We start from the raw sequence: 19,842 nt of genomic DNA on the forward strand, positions 1-19,842 counted from the left end.
CTGGGTCTGGCGTGGCGGCTTCTGCAGCGAGCGGAGGCTCGGCTGGGCGAGCCGGAGCGGCGGCGGGCCCAGGACATGAGAGAAGTAAGGGCCGGAGAGCAGACCAGGCTGGGGCCCGTCCAGGAAAGGGAACGGAGCTGGGGAAGGGGCTGGGATGCCTGGAGCAGCTGAGGGAGCTGAGAAAGGGGCTCAGCATGGGAAAAAGGAGGCTCAGGGGGGCCTTCTGCCTCTCCACAAGGCCCTGATAGGAGGAGACGGCCGTGGGGGAGTCGGGCTCTGCTCCCCGGGAACAGGGACAGAACAAGAAGTAATGGCCTCGAGTTGTGCCCGGAAAGATTCTGGTTGGACATGAGGAGAAATTTGTTCACTGAAAAAGTGGTCAGGCATTGGTAGGGGCTGCCCAGGGCAGTGATGGTATCCCCATCCCTGTAGATGTCCAAAGAACGACTGGACTTGGCACTCAGTACTCTGGTCTGGTGACAAGATAGTTTTGTTGCAGACTGGACACTTGGGAGCCTTTTCTGACTTTAGTGGCTCTGGGATACCCTCGGGATTAACCCACCCAGGCCTTTATCCCTTGTTCCCCCGTCTGCAGCAGCAACTTCACGTGTGCCATTACCACACTGCTGCCCTCGGGAACCTGAGTTTTATGTCCTCATTCCTCATCCTGAGCATCAAAAAGCAGCTGGTGAGTCAGCAGCGCCCACAGAGCCACGGTCAAAAGCTCCCCACATGCCACACTGCCATAGCTGCATGACCTCCTGACCTCCCAGTCAAGGTTTTACCATTCCCAGGTGTTCCAAAGGCATAAGAGATATTGTCCTGCAAATATTGGAGGTTATCCTGTAAACATGATGGAGTGGAGAACTTTTTGTGCTGCTGGCTTACTGGAGGCACTGGCAGGCATGGGACTAGCTGAATTTTCTTTATTTCAGGTGGAAAGCTATGTGGGCCATGTCTGTACCCTGACGGAAGAGCGGGATGCCATTGCCTCTGAGTATGAGAAGGGGAATGAGCAGCTCAGGTTGGAGCTGGCACAGCTACAGCTGCAGCAGGGTAATCCCTTCCCTCTGGAGTGTGGACCCTGGGAATGCATTGGCAGGTGTTTGAGACTGGAAAGCTTCTTGGAGAGCTGAGCAGCATGATTTTGGGAATTCTCAGGGAGCTCTCACGTAGTTCTCAGTGCTTTGTTGTTTGAGAAGTTGCTAGAAGTGTGAGCTGTTCAAACAGATTTGTGATTGATTTAGAGGTTCTTGTTTGCTTTTACTGTCTTTATTCAGGGAGTTTGGCAGGTTTTTTATGTAGCTCTGTTCTTGCACAAAGTATCTTCCAGAGGCTGTTTGAAGACCAGAACTGATAGTGCTCTTTGGTTTCCAGCTCTAATTTATCTGTCACTCCTACCAAGTCAGTGAATTTGCTCTTGGCTTTGGTTTACACAAAGTCCACGTTTTTAAAACAATGTGAGGGACAGGAATTGTTTGTTCTGGCGATTCAAAATTTGGGTGTGCTCGTTGTCATGGAATTCCAGGATGGTTTTGGCTGGAAGAGACCTTAAAGCTCATCCAGTTCCACCCCCAGCCGTGGGCAGGGACACCTTCCACTAGACCAAGTTCTCAGGGCCCCCTCAGAGCTTCAATAATTTTGTTTAAACAAATTATTTAACTTATTTAACTTTAAATAATTTATTTTCAAACTCTAGGTTCTCTTTTGCTAGGTTTAATTCTTAATTTTTCTCAGTCTTCTGTTCAGTGGTGCTCATAGCCCATGTCACTATTAACTCCTTTCGTGAGCTGTATTGTTTTGGTCCTAAGGTAAAATTAGGGGTGATAGCACAACTTAGAGTTTCTTGGTGATGCAGGCTTTAGGGCAGCAAATACAGGAGTTTGGGTAAAATTTTGAGCATTGGTTGGGTTTTCAGGGAGCATATCTGGTGGTGTGGATTCCCAAAGACTGATTTACCTAAAAATTTGATTTCTCTGGGCACTTAAAGCCGTGGTTTGTGATGAAAAGGCTACTTACAAAGGTTAAAATGAATAATGAGCTCTTGGGAGTCTCGCTGTGGCAGAGAACTCTGTTCCTGGTTCTCTCCCTTCCCACAAGGTGGCAGGAGAAAGACCGAATATCCCCTGTTGTCTCGTGCCTGGTGATACGGCACTTATCGGGGGAACGATATAATCCCTGGGGTCCTGAGAGTCCCAAGCAGTTGCTGTAGGGTCAGTATAAAGGAATGAAGAAGGCATCACATGCAATCCGAGGATGGTTTATTAAAGCAACATAAATTGCAATGTAACTCGAGTGCAGTGCAGAGGTAAAGACGGGGAACAAATGCTGGATCATGGGTTTTAAGGGACAGAATCAGGGTGGAGTTTAGGGTCAAGGGGCCAATAGGGAGAAGACCGGAGAAGGACACAAGGTGAAGTTTGCAGAACACAAACCAATGGGGGGAGGATAATGTAAGGAGGTTTATATAAACAGACCAATGGAGCCTTGAATAAAAAGGGTTTCCCCGAGGGGCAGTCCAGGCAGGGGCTTGATACCAAGGGAGACTGACAGAGAACATTCGGGAATAAGAAGTATGTGTCAGGGAAGATTGACAGCCCAGTGGGTGGACACAACCCAGGCAAAACCACCCCCCCACGGAGGGTGAAAGGGAACAAACCATATGATATTAAATCACAAAATTGCACACAGTAACGGTCTCCAAAGCTGGAATGGGGTAATTTGGTAATTTCTTCCAGGTGGCTCTGCTCATTTGGACTTTCTCCATTTCTTAGGGATTCCTGAGGCTATTGGGCAATGAGTACCTCTGGACTGGAAGCTGAGATCCTTGATGATGGATCTCAGTGTGATCAGGAGGGATTGCTGATTGCCATCCAGTTGTTCCCAATGTGTTGTCCCTGAGGGGGTTGTGTGGTTTTGGTGCTGTAGAGTGTTTCTGGAGGGAGATTTTTTGGGGGGTATCACTCAGATTTTTGAGGTTCAGGACTTATTGTTGACTCACTGCTGGCATTGGCTTCTGTCCTGGGATGTGTGTGGATAATTTAGGAATCTGGAAGCCCTGCTCCCTCTGGGCTGTCACCTGCAGGGAGAGGTGCCAGCCCCGAGATGTTTTGGGTCCTTGTAGAGCACTTTATTGAGTGACTGGTCCTTTTATCCAGGTTTGTTCAGCTGGAGCAGAGGAGGCTGACCTGAGGGCAGAGCTCATCCCAGGCTACAGCTCCTCTGGAGGAGGATTTCATCTCTGCTCTCTGGGACCAGGGAAAGGACATGAGGGAGCAGCTGGACCTGTGCCAGGGGAGGGTTTAGGCTGGAGATCAGGGAAAGGTTCTTCCCCAGAGGGTGCTGGGCACTGCCCAGGCTCCCCAGGGAATGGGCACGGCCCCAGAGCTCCAGGGGTGTTTGGACAGCGCTGCCAGGGATGCCCAGGGTGGGATTGTTGGGGTGTCTGTGCAGGGCCAGGGGTTGGACTGGATGGTCCCTGTGGGTCCCTTTCAGCTTAGGGTATTCTGTGGTTCCATGGTTCTAGGTCAGCCTCTTAATAAAAAAATATCCCTGGCCATCTCTAGTATGGAGAGGCTGGGTGTGCTTGTGCCGGAGGTGCTGCACAATCCCAGAAGCTTCTTTTCGGCTCCTCCAGGTCTCTAATGTGTCAATGCTGCAGGGTTCTATGCTGCATCCCTGTGTCTGTTCCCCAGGCCTCTGCTTTTCGTCAGAGTTATTGGAATCATGGGAATGTTTAGGTTGGAAAAGCCCTCTAGGGCCATCAAACCCAACCATTCCCCCAGCACTGTCAGGTCCACCCCAAGCATCACATCCACATGTTTTTTGAACAATGCCAGGAATGGTAACTCTATTGCCTCTCTGGGCAGTTGTGCTAGTGCCTGACCAACCTTTCAATGAATATCCAACCTGAACCTCCCCTGGAAAATCTTGAGGCCGTTTCCTCTTGTTGTGTCCCTTGTTCTCTGGGAGCAGAGCCTGACCTCCAGCTGGTTGCACCCTCCCGTCAGGGAGTTGTGGATGTTATAAACGGGCCAGGAGACCTGCTCCTTTGAAAAGCCTTTATTAGTCAGCTCTTTCAAGGGGGAACTCGAGGGGTCGCCTGCGCTGCCGCTGCTCCTGTCGCCGCCCTCGCTCCTGTCGCCGCTGAGGATCAGGTGTCAGGCGAATCTGCTGCTCTCCCCGCAGCAGAGTCGGGGGTTCCGGCCTCGCGGGAATCCCCAGGAACTCAACTGGGCTCGTGTGGTCTAGGGGGGTCACTTCTTCCCAGTCTCTTTGTGGTTATGGCGAGGCGGCAGAAGCAGAATTCAGTCCTTAGGTAGCTGAGGGTCTTCTCGGTGTTGTAGTGTCTCCCTTTTATCTGGATTTTGTGCTGGGTCCCGGCTTTTGGGTCCGCTTGCCGGCAACTGCACTTCGGTTTGGAGCGATGCACCATGGAAGTCCTTGGATTTTCCTATTAGGCGGGGCCAGCAGTTCTAGGAGCTGGCGGGGAACAGCGACAGCCTAGCCCGACGGAAGGGGAAGGGAACCCGGGGTTTTAGAGGGGGTATACAACTTGGAATAAGGTTTTGAGGGTACAAATTTTGGTACAAACAGCATAACTTCCTTAACAGACAGGTTACAACTGGCATAACATTTTAAACAGCATAACTTTCTTAACAAATGACAGACTGTGTCAAAAAAAGGGAATTTCTTACATTTCATTCATTTCAGTGGACAGCCAGAAGGTCCCTCCTGAGCCTCCTTTTCTCCAGGCTGACACCCCCAGCTCCCTCAGCTGCTCCCCACAGGACTTGTGCTCCATATCTTGCTCCAGGTTATTTTTGCAGGACACCTGGGTGTCTCAGCAGGCATAGGATGATCCAGTGAATTGGGCTGGAGAAGGGGCTTGTGGAAAGACACACTGTGATGTGCTGGGATTGTTAAAAATGTGGGCAAGACAAGAGGACAGGATGGTGATTAGTAGCTTTTGGAACCACTGAAGGGAGAATGGGAAGGGGCACTTGGGGACAGTGGCTGGTTCAAGCCAGTGAAACAAAAGAGGGGCTTGAGCTGTGAATGATGCAGGGTGAAGGACAGGATCTGTGCTGATACACCTGAGCTGACAGCTGGGGAAGGAGCCCAGAGACCTCTGTGGGCTCTCAGGTCTGAGCACACTCCTCTTCCAACAGCAGGCAAATGGATCAGAAACGCTACTTGGTCTGCAATCACTTGGAGCAACTTGATCTCCTGAACACAGTTTCATAAAATCATGGAATTATGGAATGGTCTGGTTTGGAAAGGATCTTAAAGCTCATCCCATTCCACCCCCTCCTATGGGCAGGGACACCTTCCACCATCCCAGGCTGCTCCAAGCCCCGTCCAACCTGGCCTTGGACACTTCCAGGGGTCCAGGGGCAGCCACAGCTTTTGTGAGGAACCTGTGCCAGGGCCTCACCATCCTCACAGCCAAGAAATTCTTCTCAGTATCCCATCTAACCCTGCCCTATGTCAGCGGGAAGTCATTCCTCATTGTCCTGGCACTCCAGGCCCTAGACCAAAGTCTCTCTGCAGCCCTCCTTTAGACCCTGAGGATAGTTAGTGTTGGTGACTGACACTGAGCATTTTCTGAAAATAAAAGGTAAATCTCTGTTCACACATTTGCTTCCTGCCCATCGCAGGTTCCTATGGGGAGCAGCCAAGGCTGGTTGATGCTGGGCCATTGAGCTGTGTGTTGCCTCATCTGATGCCTCAGTCCAGAGTGACATTTTTCCTTCAGGCAATTCCTGATCCATTTCTGATGCTCTCACTGAATGTGCTGGGTGTTGTTGGAGGGCAGATCGATGGCGTTCACAAAAGCCTTCCTGAAAAACAACTGGAATGGCAGTGAAACACAGCGCTGGGGGAGCTGCTTGGATTTGTTTAAAAAGCGAAATAAAAGAAAAAACAGTCATGGTCTGAGCTTGTTTGTTGTAACAGCTGGGCAGGTTAAACACACCCAGTAGGGCTGGAGGATATAGGGCTGTAGTGGGGTGAGGTGGCTGTTGTTTCTCAGAGTATTCCTGGGGTAGGAAAATACAAATATTAGTATAAAATTTGCTTCCCCACAAGCTGGGACAGAGGTGGGAGATGCCAGTGGAGCTGTTGTGTGATAGTGCCTGGGGCAGGGGTTGACTCTTCCCAGACACTGCATGAGGGAGGGAAGAGGTTTGTAAGGAATCAGTGGGGCTTACTCATAGGTAACCTGTGCTGTGTGGGCAGACCCCCCTCGTCCTCACAAATCCTTTTTGCTTTCCAGTCTCTGGAATATGTCTGGGATCTAAAATGACACCACTTCATCCTGTGTTGCAGGCTGGGGACAAGGGGAAGCGCTGGCAGGTGAAGGTAGTTCAGGGCACAGGGGGTTCCATCCTGGTCATAAACCAGAGCAGTTTCCATTTGTTTTAGCTGGGATTTGGCAGAACTGTGGGAGGAAGCTGCCAGGCAGGATGGGGTTCAGTTTAGTGTGACCCATGGGCTCTTCCCAAGGCACATGGAGCAGTTTTGATCCTGCCTTCTGTAGCAGGAAGCTGCTGGGCAGCCCTGTTTGACCCTGTATTGAGCAGGCTGTGCTTTGTCTCCCTGGGGAAGACGCCTGGGAAACCGCAGGGTGTTTTCCATCCACAGGACTGGATTGAGCTGGCTGCAAAGCGCCAAGTGGAAACATGGGATCGATCAGAGCCTCAGGATGTGATTGCGCTGGTTCCTATGTTAAATCAGTATGTGATAGTGAGGGACAGGCTTGTCCAGGGCTCTGTATGTCCTGTGCCTGAGACATATTTGCTCTGCTGAACCTCTGCTGTCCAACTCTAGTTCCCTGAGCAGGGAAAGAGTGTGAATGTCCCTCCTACTTTTATACAACTCCATGCACTTCCCATCTTACAGCACTTGGAAGCCTTTATAAGCTGGTTTGGGCTAGAAATTTGGTTAGAATCTGTTGGTTTTGGTTTTAATATGAATTACACAGGGAGGGTTTGAAAAGCCCTCCTCTGGCTCCACAAGCTGCTGATCCAATGCAGGAGTTGCTGCCCTCATCATGCCAGACATGAAAGGTTCCTCATTTTCTCCTTGCAGGTAAATTCCAACCACACCAACTAGGGTGTCCTTTTAACAACTGTTGGTTGCACAAACACAATGGTGCCCAGCCATAAACTGACTCCTGCAAGTCTTGTTGTCACCTTTCTGCCTCAGAGACCCTTGAGTCTGGAAGTTTTTCCCAGTACAGAGTCTTCCTGGCTATAATTTTGGGATAAACACTGATGTACTGGCAGTTTAGTTCTTAAAGATGTTTAGATCTGCCTCCTTCCTAGACATTCCTTGGGAAAATTGTGATGCTCTCTAGGACTGATTTAGTATTTTGTGTGTCTCCTGCTAAAGAAAACATCTGTGACTCTGTGTCCATCTGTTTACTTTCTCTCCAAGATTGGACTTGATCATCTGAGGGTTGGAGCTGATGATCTTAGAGGTCTTTTCAAATTTAATGATTCCCTGGTTTTCTCAGTATCTGTTTAATTTAATCTGTTTAGTCTCCACCAAGCTGTACTTGGGGTTGAAGGAGCTGAGGATAAACCAGGTTGGGAGAACTCTTCCTGGGAGGAGCAGGGCCTATCACATGCTTGGCAGGCAGGGAAGGCTATGTGAAGAAAAAACTTGGGAGTGAGGGAATAGGGCTGAGATAATGAATAGCAGGGAATGAGAGGCAGTGAGGGAGGTAGGAAGCAGGAGAGACTTGAGGAGCAGTTAGGCTCCAGGAGAAATGGGGGTGTTGCAATGAGGAATGTTTAGAGGAACTGGGACAGATCTCCAGGAAACCCTGCCCTTTGTTTCTCCTCTGCTGACACCAAGCCTTGCCTTGCCTTGCAGAAACCCCGCTGAAGGAGGTGGAAGAGATGCTGGAGGAGGAAGGTTTATCCCAAATCTCATGCAGTGCTGCCAGTGAACAGGTTGCACATTTCCTGGTGGAGTGGGCGGCACTGCTAGGAAAGCTGGAAGTGGCAGCCTGGCAGCTGGAATCCCACAGCATAACTGATGGGCTCCAGGTACCTCCTGCTCCGTGGCTCTGGCTGCCTGAGAGCTGCAAAGGAATATCTTCGGCATATTTCTGTAACAAAAATTGTGTCTCCTGTCTCTGAGGCCACTGTGGAGTCTTGGGGCTGAAATACTTGAAGGAGCTACAAAAAGATGGAGGGAGAGTCTGGAATGCCAGGACAAGGAGGAATGGTTTCAAGCTGACAGAATATGTCTAGATTGGACATTGGGTAAGAATTCCTGACTGTGAGGGTGGTGAGATCCTGGCGTAGGGTGCCCAGAGCAGCTGTGGCTGCCCTGTCCGGGAGTGACCAAGGCCAGGTGGAACTTGGAGCAACCTGGGGTAGTGGAAGGTGTCCCTGCCCATGGCAGGGTGTGGAATGGGATGAGCTTTAAGATCCCTTCCAACATCAAACCAGTCTGGGATTCCAGGATTCTAAGTCAGTGCCTTTCTTAATTCTCACAATTTGCACTTAATCTACTCCCATGTCTGCACCAGGACAGTGAAATGGATTAATTGTAATCCTGTGTTGAGGAGTTTGTGATGTGCTTGGTGTAAGGATCTTCACTGGGTCAGAATGACTTTCTCTGGATTCAGCTGGAGCAGAGGAGGCTGAGGGCAGAGCTCCCTGGGGGCTGCTGCTTCTCCTCAGGGGCAGCTCCAATCTCTACTCTTTGAGAGCAGAGCCAGGATCTGAGAGAGCAGCTGGAGCTGTGCCAAGGAGGGTTAGGCTGGATATCAGGAAAAGATTATTCCCCCAGAGAGTGGTGGGGCACTGTCCAGGCTCCCCAGAGAATAGGCACAGCCCCAAGACTGCCAGGGCTCCAGGAGCATTTAGACAACGCTCCAAGGCACAGGGTAGGATTGCTGGGGTGTCTGTGCAGGGCCAACAGTTGGACTGGATGATCCTTGTGGTTCCCTTTCAGCTCAGGATATTCTGATTCTATGGTTCCAAGGCCACCAGTTTCCACCTACTCCTGACTTATGGCCATGTCTCCATGGAACTGGAGTCCAGGACTGCTCTGGGAGCTGCTGTTTGTCCCTAAGGTTGTAAGCAGTGAAGAGGGAGCAAGACCTCAAATAGGGGTCAGAGCTCCTTCTCTTGTTGCTTTCTGCTTCTTCCTGCTGACAGGAATGTAATCATACAACAGTTTGGATTGGAAGTGACCAGGGACACCTTCCACTGGACCAGATTGCTCCAATCTGGTCTTGAATGCTTCCATGAATTGTTACAAATCTAGAGCTCTTTGTTTACAATCAACCACAGCTTCTCCACATTTCTTACTCTTTCTGTGTTTTTAATCAGGTGAAGGACACATTGGAGATGTGTTTTCCCAGAAAACAGTCTCCCTGACATGTCTGATTACTCTCCTCAGTGATGTCATTGTTGTCAGTGCCTGTGGAGCAGAAACTGTTGATTAAACACTCCATTGTTCCCAGGAGCATCCCACTTGTTTTGCAGAACCATTAGTGTTACAGGTTAAAGTGTTAATTGCTCCTCTTACTCTGTTTACTGGAATGTGTGGTCTTGCTTGTTCCCAGCTGATCTGTTTCACTCTTGGAATGAAGGGCCAGACATGTTCCTGTCTGGTACAGGGATGAATTCAGCTTTTAGCCAGACTCCTCAAGCAGAATTGATTGTTTTATTGCATCCCCAGGAAAGCAGAAAGGCAGGATACAATATGTCTCTCTTTGTGGTGGGCTACGAGAAATCCACAGGGAAATGCCTTCTGGATTCATAGCGTGTGCTAGCTCACTCACCCTCTGAAGTACTAAATATCAATGGCAACCAATGTGCTGAGCCTTGGGACCCCCTCAGTGTAGATGCAGTGGAGCAGGAATGTGTAACTCCATAAAAAAGAGGAATGTAGAGCAGTGGTCCAAGGAAGCTCTTGGAGTTCAAGTCCCTGAGCTTGGGTTGGGGCAATCTGAGAATGAGCACAGGCTGAGGGAGGAATTCATGGAGAGCAGCCCTGTGGGATGTGTTTGGGCATTCTTGTGGATCAAAAGCTGGACATGAGCCAGGAGTGTGTGTTTGCACCTCAAAGGACAAACAGCATCGAGTTTCTGTTTCTCTCTGAAGAGACCCCCCAGCAGTGCTGCTGCAGCTCCAGGATCCCCAGCACAGGAAGGACCTATTGGAGAGAAGCCACGGAGATGCTTTGGGGGCTGGAGCCCCTTGGGACCCAGGCTAGGAGAGCTGGAGGTGTCCACCTGGAAAAGGCTCTGGAAAAACCTTAAAGCCTGAAGGGGCTCTAGGAGAGCTGGACTTCAGACAAGGGTCTGGAGTTCCAGGACAAGGGAGAATGGGGGAGGAATTCTTGGCTATGAGGGTGGGGATGCCCTGGCACAGGCTGCCTAGAGAAGCTGTGGCTGCCCCTGCATCCCTGGAAGTGTCCAAGGCCAGGTTGAATGGGGCTTGGAGCAACTGGGGATAGTGGAAGGTGTCCCTGCCCATGGCAGGGGTGGAACAGGATGGGCTTTAAAGTCTCTTTGATTCCAAGCCTTTCTATGATCCCTTGATTCTGAGTCTCCCAGTATTACTCTGACAAAGTGAACCAATCACACTCAGTGCCAACACTCTGGGGGAAACTGAGCCCTCCAGCTCTCATGGGCAGGCCCAGGAAATCAGAGGTCTGAAAAAAATAATGATTCCACAGAGCTCCCAGGGGAAGCTCAGAAAACGGAGGGATTTTCACAAGGGTTTGGGATAACTCTCGTTGAAACATTCTTGTCAAGTACAAGGCATGGTAACAAAACCCCTTCTAGTCAAGATATATCGGAAGTGAAAATCCCCCTCACTGACCTTGAGGGACACATGGCAGTACTGAAGGACACATGGTCATGTGGTGGTGGTGCTGTTAATCAAGAACATCTCTGTGTGCAAGGCTGGCTCTGTTCACACCTGTCAGACATTGGGAGCTGAATTCTCACAGCAGCAGGAATGCACACAGCTTCCTGGAGAGACAGAAGTAAGGAAATACACATTTTCCTGCTGGCTCATAGTCGAGATTTCATAGAGTCACCAAGGTTGGAAATGCCCTCCAAGATCGCTGAGTTCAACCATTCCCCCAGCACTGCTAGGGCTACCACTCATCCATGTCCCCAAGTGCCACATCCACAGGGTTTTTGAACACTTCCCATCGATGGTGACTCCACCACTGCCCTGGGCACTCCACTCCAATGTCTGACCACCCTTTTCATGAAGAATTTTTTCCTAATATCTGATCTAACCGCCCCTGGCACAGCTTGACACCATTCCCTCTTGTCTTGTCCTTGATTCCTGGGAGTAGAGCCTGACCCCCAGCTGGCTGCACCATCCTGTCAGGGAGTTGTGGAGAGCCAGAAGGTTTCACCTGAACCTTCTCCAGACTGAGCCCTGCCACCTCCCTCAGCTGCTCCTCATCACACTTATGGTCTCCTTCATTTTGGATTTGTTGTTAAGCAGCCTGGGAGGGTTTTTGCTGCAGTTACAGTAAAATGCCCAGAGCCCAAATTGGCACAGCCTCGTCATCAGGCTGTGCCCAGCCTGGGCAGGAAATACTCCCTTCTACTGAGAGCCTGTTTTCAGGGCAGGGCTGCCTGGTGGGTCTTCAGTTTGTCCCAGAACTGGCACTGGAGATGAGGAAATACACATTTTCTCAATGGGACTGGTGTGGATGGGGTGACAAACAGCTCTGCCTTGGTCACATCACCACAGGGTTTCTCATTTCCATTGGTACATTAACCCTTGTGCTTCAGTTCTGCAGGGAAGAGCTGGAACCAGCATTGCCTGCAGGGGTTGTGGGAGATCTGGATGAGGGCCTACAGAGGCTGGTGGTGTCCCAGGAAGATATCCAGAGGATGGCAGAGGGGCTGGATACACCAAGCAAAGAGCAGAGTGGAGCAGGTAAGTGCTGCTCTGGTAGCCACTCCTGGCCTGCTCTCAGCCCCAGGTGTGAGGGGTGGTGGTCTGTTCTCTGTCTTCTCCCTGCTTGGAATGTGGGAAAACCAGTGCCAGGAGTCAGCCTGCTCCCTAGGAGGTGGGAATGCAGTTGTTAACTGTTGGGGGTTAGGTTTATTCCTTTTTACTCTAAAGAATTTTTTCCCCATAAGTTACCAATGAGATTAAGTGTCGTACTTAAGACTATTTAACAAAACAAAGGTCGAAGCTCGGAGGGGGAGGTAACACGAGTTTTGGGGCAGGTAAAGGACAGAGCTTGAGGCAGTTTGACACTGTTTTTTGCATTCGGGGAGAGAGAACGGCTGGGTTGGCTGGGTTGCTCCTTGCTGCTAGAAGAGTTCACTGTCTCTGGAGGAGTCCAGTCCTGGGAAATCTGCCGTCATCTGCTCACCCTGGAATTCTGAGCTTCTCTGCCACCCTGTGAGAGCTGAGCCAGCTCTGCCCCAGTCATGGTTCCATCAGCACTGCTCCTCTTGCTACAGTGTGACCCTGCATCTCCCTGTCCTGCTGGGACACCCTGCCCCTGTCCTGGACACCCTGCCCCTGTCCTACTGGGACACCCTGCCCCTGTCCTGGACACCCTGCCCCATTCTGCTGGGACACCCTGCCATCCCAGCCACCAGCCCGGGACTTTTCCACTGTTCCCAACTTGGTGCTCTGAGGATCCTGCAGGGGCATCGAGACTAAACTGCCCTGGGTTTTTGTCAAGCAAATTCCTCGAAGTTCTTCGCACTGCTTTTTGTTATCAATGCTGTAGTTGTTGTTTTTGTTTGCTTTGTCATACATACTAGTAAAGAACTGCTATTTGTATTTCCAAAATCTTTTACCTAAAGGCTTTTAACTGCAAATTTATAATTGGAAAATAAGGGTGGTGGTGGTAGTTTACTTTCTCTATTTCAAGGGAAACTCCAGCTTTCCCTGGCAGATACCTGTCTTCTCAAACCAAGACATTAACAGTCATGAATCCATTAATTCTGAGGCTGGGCTTCTATAATCTCTGATGCAGCTGCACAGTCTCGACGAATTTCTTATCCCTGGGAATTTCCTATCTCAGGGAGAGCTTTCTGCCCTGGGAGGGGGTGGAGAGGGAATGATGACTTGGTCTGGAAGCAGAGCAGCTGAATTACCATGTGCGCAGGGTTTGTTAGCAGAGCTGAACCTCTTATCCCAGGGTTCTCCAGGTACAGTTTGGGATGTTGCCTCCATAGGATCCTTAGCAAGTGCAGCAGTGGGGAATTGACTGGGTACATTGTCCTTGCTAAGAATATTCCTTTCACCTCCTTCCTGAAATAACTTGACCAACCCTGAAGTGGTCTTTATTAGTAGGGTTTTTTTTTATAAATTCTGACTGTAGAAATAAACAGTTTTCTAGAGGGAGACATGGTAAAGCTGCTCTTGAAATGAAACATCCATGGAAAATGTCCTTAGCGACACACAGGTGTCTGGATGCTCTTTTGGGAGATTCCTTCCATCGTCTCCAAATCTGTGATGCAGAATTTCATTGGAGAACAGCAGTTGGGATGAGGTGACTAATCCCAGCTCCATGTGCCTTTGCAGGGGCCAACTCCATTCAGGAGACTGGCGCTACCTGGGGCAGGTTTGGGGCAGAATTGCAGGTCCTGGGGCTGCCCTTGGAGCTCACAGCAGCAGGACCTGAGCGTTTCTTTCCAGTCCCATCAGCTTCTTTCCAGCCCTATCAGCTCCTTTTCAGCCCTGTCAACTCCTCTCCAGCCCCAGCAGCTGTCCTCTAGCGTCCAGCCCCATCATTCCCAGCCTTTTGATCCCTGTACTTGGTTGGGATCGATCCATAGTCGCTAGGGATGGGGTGAGGGATGTGGCAGCTCCAGCGCAGATGGGCTCTAGCCTGGGACTCCCATGGATCATAGCCTGCTCAGGGAAATCTGTGCTTTCTGAGGTGTTAGATGACTACAAGGCATTACAAAATGTGAGTAAGGGTTTAATGCTTGTTTTGTCTCTGGGGTTTGTTGTGCTGTGTGTGCAAAATGAGAGTGAAAACATTCCAGTGGCTTCCCTGCTTTTGTGTCTCTGCATGGCTTCTCCTCCCAGCAAGCTCGGAGCCAACTGCTCTGGGAATCAATTGATTTGCTACTAAAAACCTAAACTGCAGTCACTCATCTTTAATAAAACCCCCTTAAAGAGCATATTTTAGTTCAGTGATAACTTGTGTGCGTTGGAGGGAAGAATTCCTTACCATTTTGAGCCCAGTTGATGGGATTTTGATGAGGAAGGGCTTTAAATGGTATTTAACAAAGTGCATAAGGAATGTAGCAGGGTTTTTCCAAAGCAGAACTGGGCTGCTACAGTCAAACACTGTTGTCCTTCTGTAATCACCCCTGTGGTCAGCCCTGAATGCAGCTGAGAAGGAAAAACAGGAGAGGGAATGGGAAAATAGGGGGTGGTCAGGATTTTTGCTAGAGGAAAAGGGATGGAATTTTATTATCCTTTCAGCAAACTTTTAATAATTTTATTATAATTTTATAATCAATTTGTGTAGTGGTCAACAGGCTTTTGAGTAATATTTTCATTCTGGTGGAAGATGGGGGTTGGAACGAGATGAATTTCAAGGTCCCCTTCCAACCCAACCCATTCTGTGATTCTGTGAAGATGTTCCTTGCTTTTTATATTAAATGACGCAACTGAAAATCCAGTATCAGAATCCCTGTTTGAAAAAGGAATTTGTTGCTTTTTCCACATTGGAACCAGAAAGTAAATTTGTTTAATGTTTTTTGCCCGAATAGAAGTCAAATTTAAACTAAAATTTCCTGTGCTCACTGTTAAGCTGAAAAGGGAAAAATATTTATTCCCTTTCTTCTAAGGAAAATTGTCTCCTGCGACAGGGAGATACCAGTGTGTTCTCAACATGTACTAGTAATACAAACACCTTTTCCTGTTTCTGCCCTGGAAATATTGGGAATCTACGTTAATTGGTGTTGGGATTAATTTGTTCATTGATCCATTGGAAAATTGGTGTGCAGTTTTTTCAGTTGTGGCCATTCCATTGAATTTTAATGTGTGGACAACATGGATACGTTGGCTGGGGGTTGTTCCTGCATGTGGCAGTGATGGATTTTATGGTGAAAATTCATAATGTGGCTGTTCGGGTTTTCCAAAGAGAAAGTGAAACCCATATTAGATGACGTGAGTGATTTAAATGACGTTTACCTCTGTGATCCAGAGGTAAACTGAATCCCTGGAATAATGATAAAAGGTGGAACCTGGGTCTCCAGAGACATCAGCTTTTGCCCTGGGAGGGAGAGGGCGTGGATGTGGGATGTGTTCCCACATGGGTGTGTCCCATGTGGATGTGTTCCATGAAGATATATTACCACATGGATGTGAGATGTGTTCCCACTGGATGCAGGATCTATTTGCAGGTGAGTGTGGAATGTATTCCCAGTGGATGTGGGATGTGTTTTCAGTGGATGTAGGACATGTCCATGCTGCCTCCAACCTTTCCCATGTGTGGGATCAGCCTGGAATCCATGCTTGCAGTGTGGGCTTGGCAGGCCAAGCCAGTGACCACTTTCCTGGTGCTGCTGTCTCCAGACAGGACTGAGCTCCAGAGGGCCATGGAGCACAACAGACAGCTGGACAAAGAGATCCTGGCACTGCGGGCACGGGTCCAGACGCTTGACCTGGAGAGAAAAGCATTTCTGGAGCTGGTGAGGATCCACCAAGCCAAGCCTGCAATTCTGGGCTGGCTCCTGGAAGTCATCCCTGCTCCCAAACCTGCCCTGCCTTCCCTTTTCCCCTCCCTGTTCTATGCCTGGTCTTTCCAGAGCTGCAGTTTGGCTATATCGTAGTTCATGGAGCAGTAAAATTCAAGAAATAGGCAGAATGCAGCTGTGGGAACTTCCTTCCATGCAGAAAGAGTTTGAGGGGCTCCAACTGAGTGGTGACTTTGGGATACATTTTCATGTACTCATGGAGAGGGATTAGCTCCCTGCTCCTGGTTGGTGTTTACCTCAACAGAGTAAGAACACATGCCTTTCTATAGACTGATTTAAAGATTCAGTTCACCTAAGTTTAGCCTAAAACTCCCACCAGCTGGTTTGAAAACCATTTGAAATTTATGCTCATTTTTGATCCCTCTCATCCCCTTTGGTTTTTAACTCAGCCACATTGATTGATTTGCTTATTTTCTATGGGTCCTCTTAATGGAATAACTTACATTACTGTTACATTACTATTAGTTAAATGATTAGTGTTACACAGCCAGGATTTTCGAAATGCCACCTAGAATTAAGGTGAACTAATGACCAGATAATTCCTTACTGAGGTTGCCAACAGGGAAGGGATAGAAGAGTCTGCTTCCTATTAAAACGTATCATTGGGCACAAAATCTGTCACTGTTCTTATCTCCCAGTTTCCTTAGATCAATCTTTGAGAGTCTGGAATTGACTCTGCCATCCCAGCACTGAGAGCTCTTGGCTGTCTTGAACTTCTCTCATGTCAAATGAGTATTGCTAAATTAATAGATATATCTCTGAGAAGATACTTTTCAGATAATATTTGTCAGATAACATCTTGAATGGGATTTATTTCCACTTGAAGTGTTCAGAATTTTACAGTTTTTTTTATAGTACAGAATTTTTTGTTGTTTTGTTTCTTGCATTTAAAAAAGTTGCTGGTTTATTCCATGTCTGTCACCTCAAACTTCAAAACCAAAAGAGAACAGTCTCTTTCTGAAGCTACAAAAAGCCATAACTTAGTTCAAATTCCTCTGTTTACTTATTTTTTATTCCAAATAATGTTTTCCTTGCTGTAAGACATTGTTCCTTTCAGTCGTTATGGATACACAAGTGTATGTATAGCTTATAAAAAAGTAGAAACATAATATTAAAATCTATTTATTTACATAGCTTTTTACAGGTCTATATAGACAAAAACCATACACACATATGTAATACATTGTGGTCAGTGAACAGGAAAAATGTAGCCAGACTGAGATCAGTTCCAGCCACATGTTAAGCTAAAAGGACGTTCTCTTTATTCCATAGGAATGGGGTTTAACTGTTGGCACAGAAGTTGAGAACTCCCTGATTTTTAATTTATAATAGTAGAAAATGTGTTTTATTACCAACTACAGCAGTTTTGTCTCCTGAAAGGTGTTTTCTTGCCTGTGGGTTATGAAGAGTAGGGGAGGAGCAGGCTGGGCAGTTGGCCTGGGATGAGCCGTGACTGTAGCACGAAGAGCTGCTGCTGTTAATGGAATTCCATTTATCCCATGGATGGAAGACACTGAAAGGTGTCCTCAGAAATAGCAACTGGAATCTGACATAATGTGGGCGTGGGCAGAAAGTGCAATAAATTCAGGAAAATCACTCTTTAATGGATTGGAGCAGCAGCATTCCCACTTTTTCTGCTTCTTGTCTGAGGCCATTCAGCAGCTGGAGCAGCCACAGGATCTCAACCAATCCCTCAGGATAAGGAATAGTAATAAATTAATAATAAATATGAAAGTGGAATGTACACCAAAGCTCCAAGCAGGTGTTTTGTGTTGCAGGTGGAGCAGCTCAAGGAGGAGATCTGTGAGTACCAGCGAAGCGAGAGGCCAGAGCCTCCACCGGCCGAGGGAGCCAGAATGGCCTCACTGCAGGTGTTTCTAAGGGCTCTTTGTCATTCCAGAAAAACAGGGTCCCCTCTGCATCCCAGACTCTAGCTCTCCATACGAACCTGGATGTTCTGGGTTTGGAGGATTTTGCTCCTAGGGGCAAGAGATGAAGCTGATGTGGCTCATGTGTTTTATTTCTGAGACACAGGTGGCCTTGGAATCACTCTCTGCTTGCATGGGGAAGATGTGGAGCTGTTGGAGCTGAGTGAGGAGGCTGGAGAGGTGCTCCAAGGGCTGGAGCACCTCTGCTCTGGAGCCAAGCTGGGAAAGCTGAGGGTGTTCACTTGGAGAAGAGAAGGCTGCAGGGAGACCTCAGAGCCCCTTCTAGTGCCTAAAGGGGCTCCAAGAGAGCTGGAGAGGGACATGAGACAAGGGTTTAGAGTGCCAGGAGTAGGGCGAATGGCTTCCCACTTCCAGAGGGCAGCATCACATGGGATATTGGGAAGGAATTCTTGGCTGTGGGGGTGGTGAGGTCCTGGAACAGGGTGCCCGTAGAAGCTGTGGCTGCCCCTGGATCCCTGGCAATGTCCAAGGCCAGGTTGGATGGGGCTTGGAGCAGCCTTGGATAGAGGAAGGTGTCCCTGCCCATGGAACAGGATGAGCTTTAAGGTCCCTCCAACCCAATCAATCCTGGGATTCTGGGATCTCAATCCTAGTTCTGTGCTAATGTTGATTTTCTCTCAGGCACAGGGCACACAGGAAGAAGCAGGAGCTGATGGAGACTCTGGTGCCAGCACAGCTGCCCTGTATCAGGAGTGTGGAGATCAGGGTCTTGAAACTCTCCACAAAAGGTGAGAGGTGTAGAAATCCTTCACCCCTTATACTTCCACTGGTTCCTGGTGCTGTGCCTCTCGTGCTCTCTCTTGCAGGATTATTTGATTATTGAATTGATTTAAATACTCTTTTGGACTTTGTTCTTCTGCTCCCAAATGGGAAAATTTGGAGGAGATGCAGTCTGAGGAATCACTTCTTCCAGCTAAATGCTGGTACTTCCTCCAGTTTGTTGCTATCCAGAAAGAAGAGAGTTGGGCTTTTGGGACTCTCTGCAGACAAAAATGTTGTTTTTAAACCTGTTTTGGTGCTGGGAAGTTTTCTTTTGATTTGATTGCTCTCCAGGAGCGCACCAAAACACTTGGCTTTCAACCATAAGTATGTAAACAGATTTCTAAGGGAATTCAAAGCTTTATTCTCCCAATACCTGCTCAGGAGCTGCTGCACTTCTTCTGGCAGGTTCAGGGAGGAAATGGGGGGCTGATCCCATCCCTCTGGCTCTTTTCCCTTCAGATTCTCAAGCCTGTTCTCCCCCTCAAGCAACTGAATTTGCTGTTGTCTCTGCTGTTTGCAACGTCATGCCTGACCTGTTTCCTGCCCAGACTATCATTCCTTGTGTAGATCCCATCAGCCCTAATTCCCATCTAAATAAGAACAGGCACAGGCCGTGCTGGGTGTGGTACTGGAAATCAGTAGGAGAGTGTGAGGAAAACCTCAGCTTTTCCTTGCTGGTGGGGAGCAGTTGGGATGCAGTTCCAGCCTTGGTGATGCTGGGTTTTGATGTGCAGGTGCCGTGAAGCCACGGAGAACACTGAGGGCAGGAATTCCCAGCTCCTTTACAAGCTGCAAAAACTGGAGCAGGAACGTGAGGGTTTGGTTGAGCGCAATGAGGAGCTGGAATCAATTCTGGGAGAAACACAGATCCAAACCAAGCAAGAGAAGCAACAGCTGGAGGGCGAGGTGGAGGGACTGCACCAGAAAGTGAGTAAGGAATAGGAGAAACAAGGTTTGGATTTCTTTCATTCCATCTGCTTTTCTCTCTGATTGGAAAAATAGAATTATGTTTCACCTGGCACTGCACTCTGCTGCGTTTAGTTTGACAAGAAAAACAGCCAGAAAAACTTGCCAGTTTGGGAGAGAAGGGGAAGGAAAAAAATCCCAGGAGGTAGTAAATGACTCTTGGTTGGAAGTGCAGATTCCCTGGTGTTATGGCAGTGCTGTCTTTTCCATCTCCTGTTTCCCCTCACAGACTCACAGACTGGTTTGATTGCGAAGAGACTGCAAAGCCCATTGAGTCCCACCCCCTGCCATGGGCAGAGACACCTTCCACTATCCCAGGTGGCTCAATGCCCTGTCCAGCCTGGCCTTGGACATTGCCAGGGATCCAGGGGCAGCCACAGCTCCTCTGGGCACCCTGTGCCAGGGCCTCCCCACCCTCACAGGGAG

General features: G+C 48.8%; 1 protein-coding gene across 1 annotated transcript in view; it reads left to right on the forward strand.

The window, feature by feature from the left end:
* Positions 1-19,842, forward strand: part of CCDC30 (coiled-coil domain containing 30) — a 42,476-nt gene that overhangs the window by 3,100 nt on the left and 19,534 nt on the right. The window contains exons 2-6 of the mRNA XM_066334515.1: positions 11,789-11,936; positions 15,558-15,673; positions 17,518-17,610; positions 18,310-18,416; positions 19,185-19,377. Of these exons, the coding sequence (XP_066190612.1) occupies positions 11,891-11,936; positions 15,558-15,673; positions 17,518-17,610; positions 18,310-18,416; positions 19,185-19,377 (555 nt within the window). The 5' untranslated portion in view covers positions 11,789-11,890. The remainder of the gene's footprint in view (positions 1-11,788; positions 11,937-15,557; positions 15,674-17,517; positions 17,611-18,309; positions 18,417-19,184; positions 19,378-19,842) is intronic.

The sequence above is a fragment of the Sylvia atricapilla genome, chromosome 22, assembly GCF_009819655.1.
Source record: "Sylvia atricapilla isolate bSylAtr1 chromosome 22, bSylAtr1.pri, whole genome shotgun sequence".
In the NCBI taxonomy this organism is placed as follows: Eukaryota; Metazoa; Chordata; class Aves; order Passeriformes; family Sylviidae; genus Sylvia; species Sylvia atricapilla.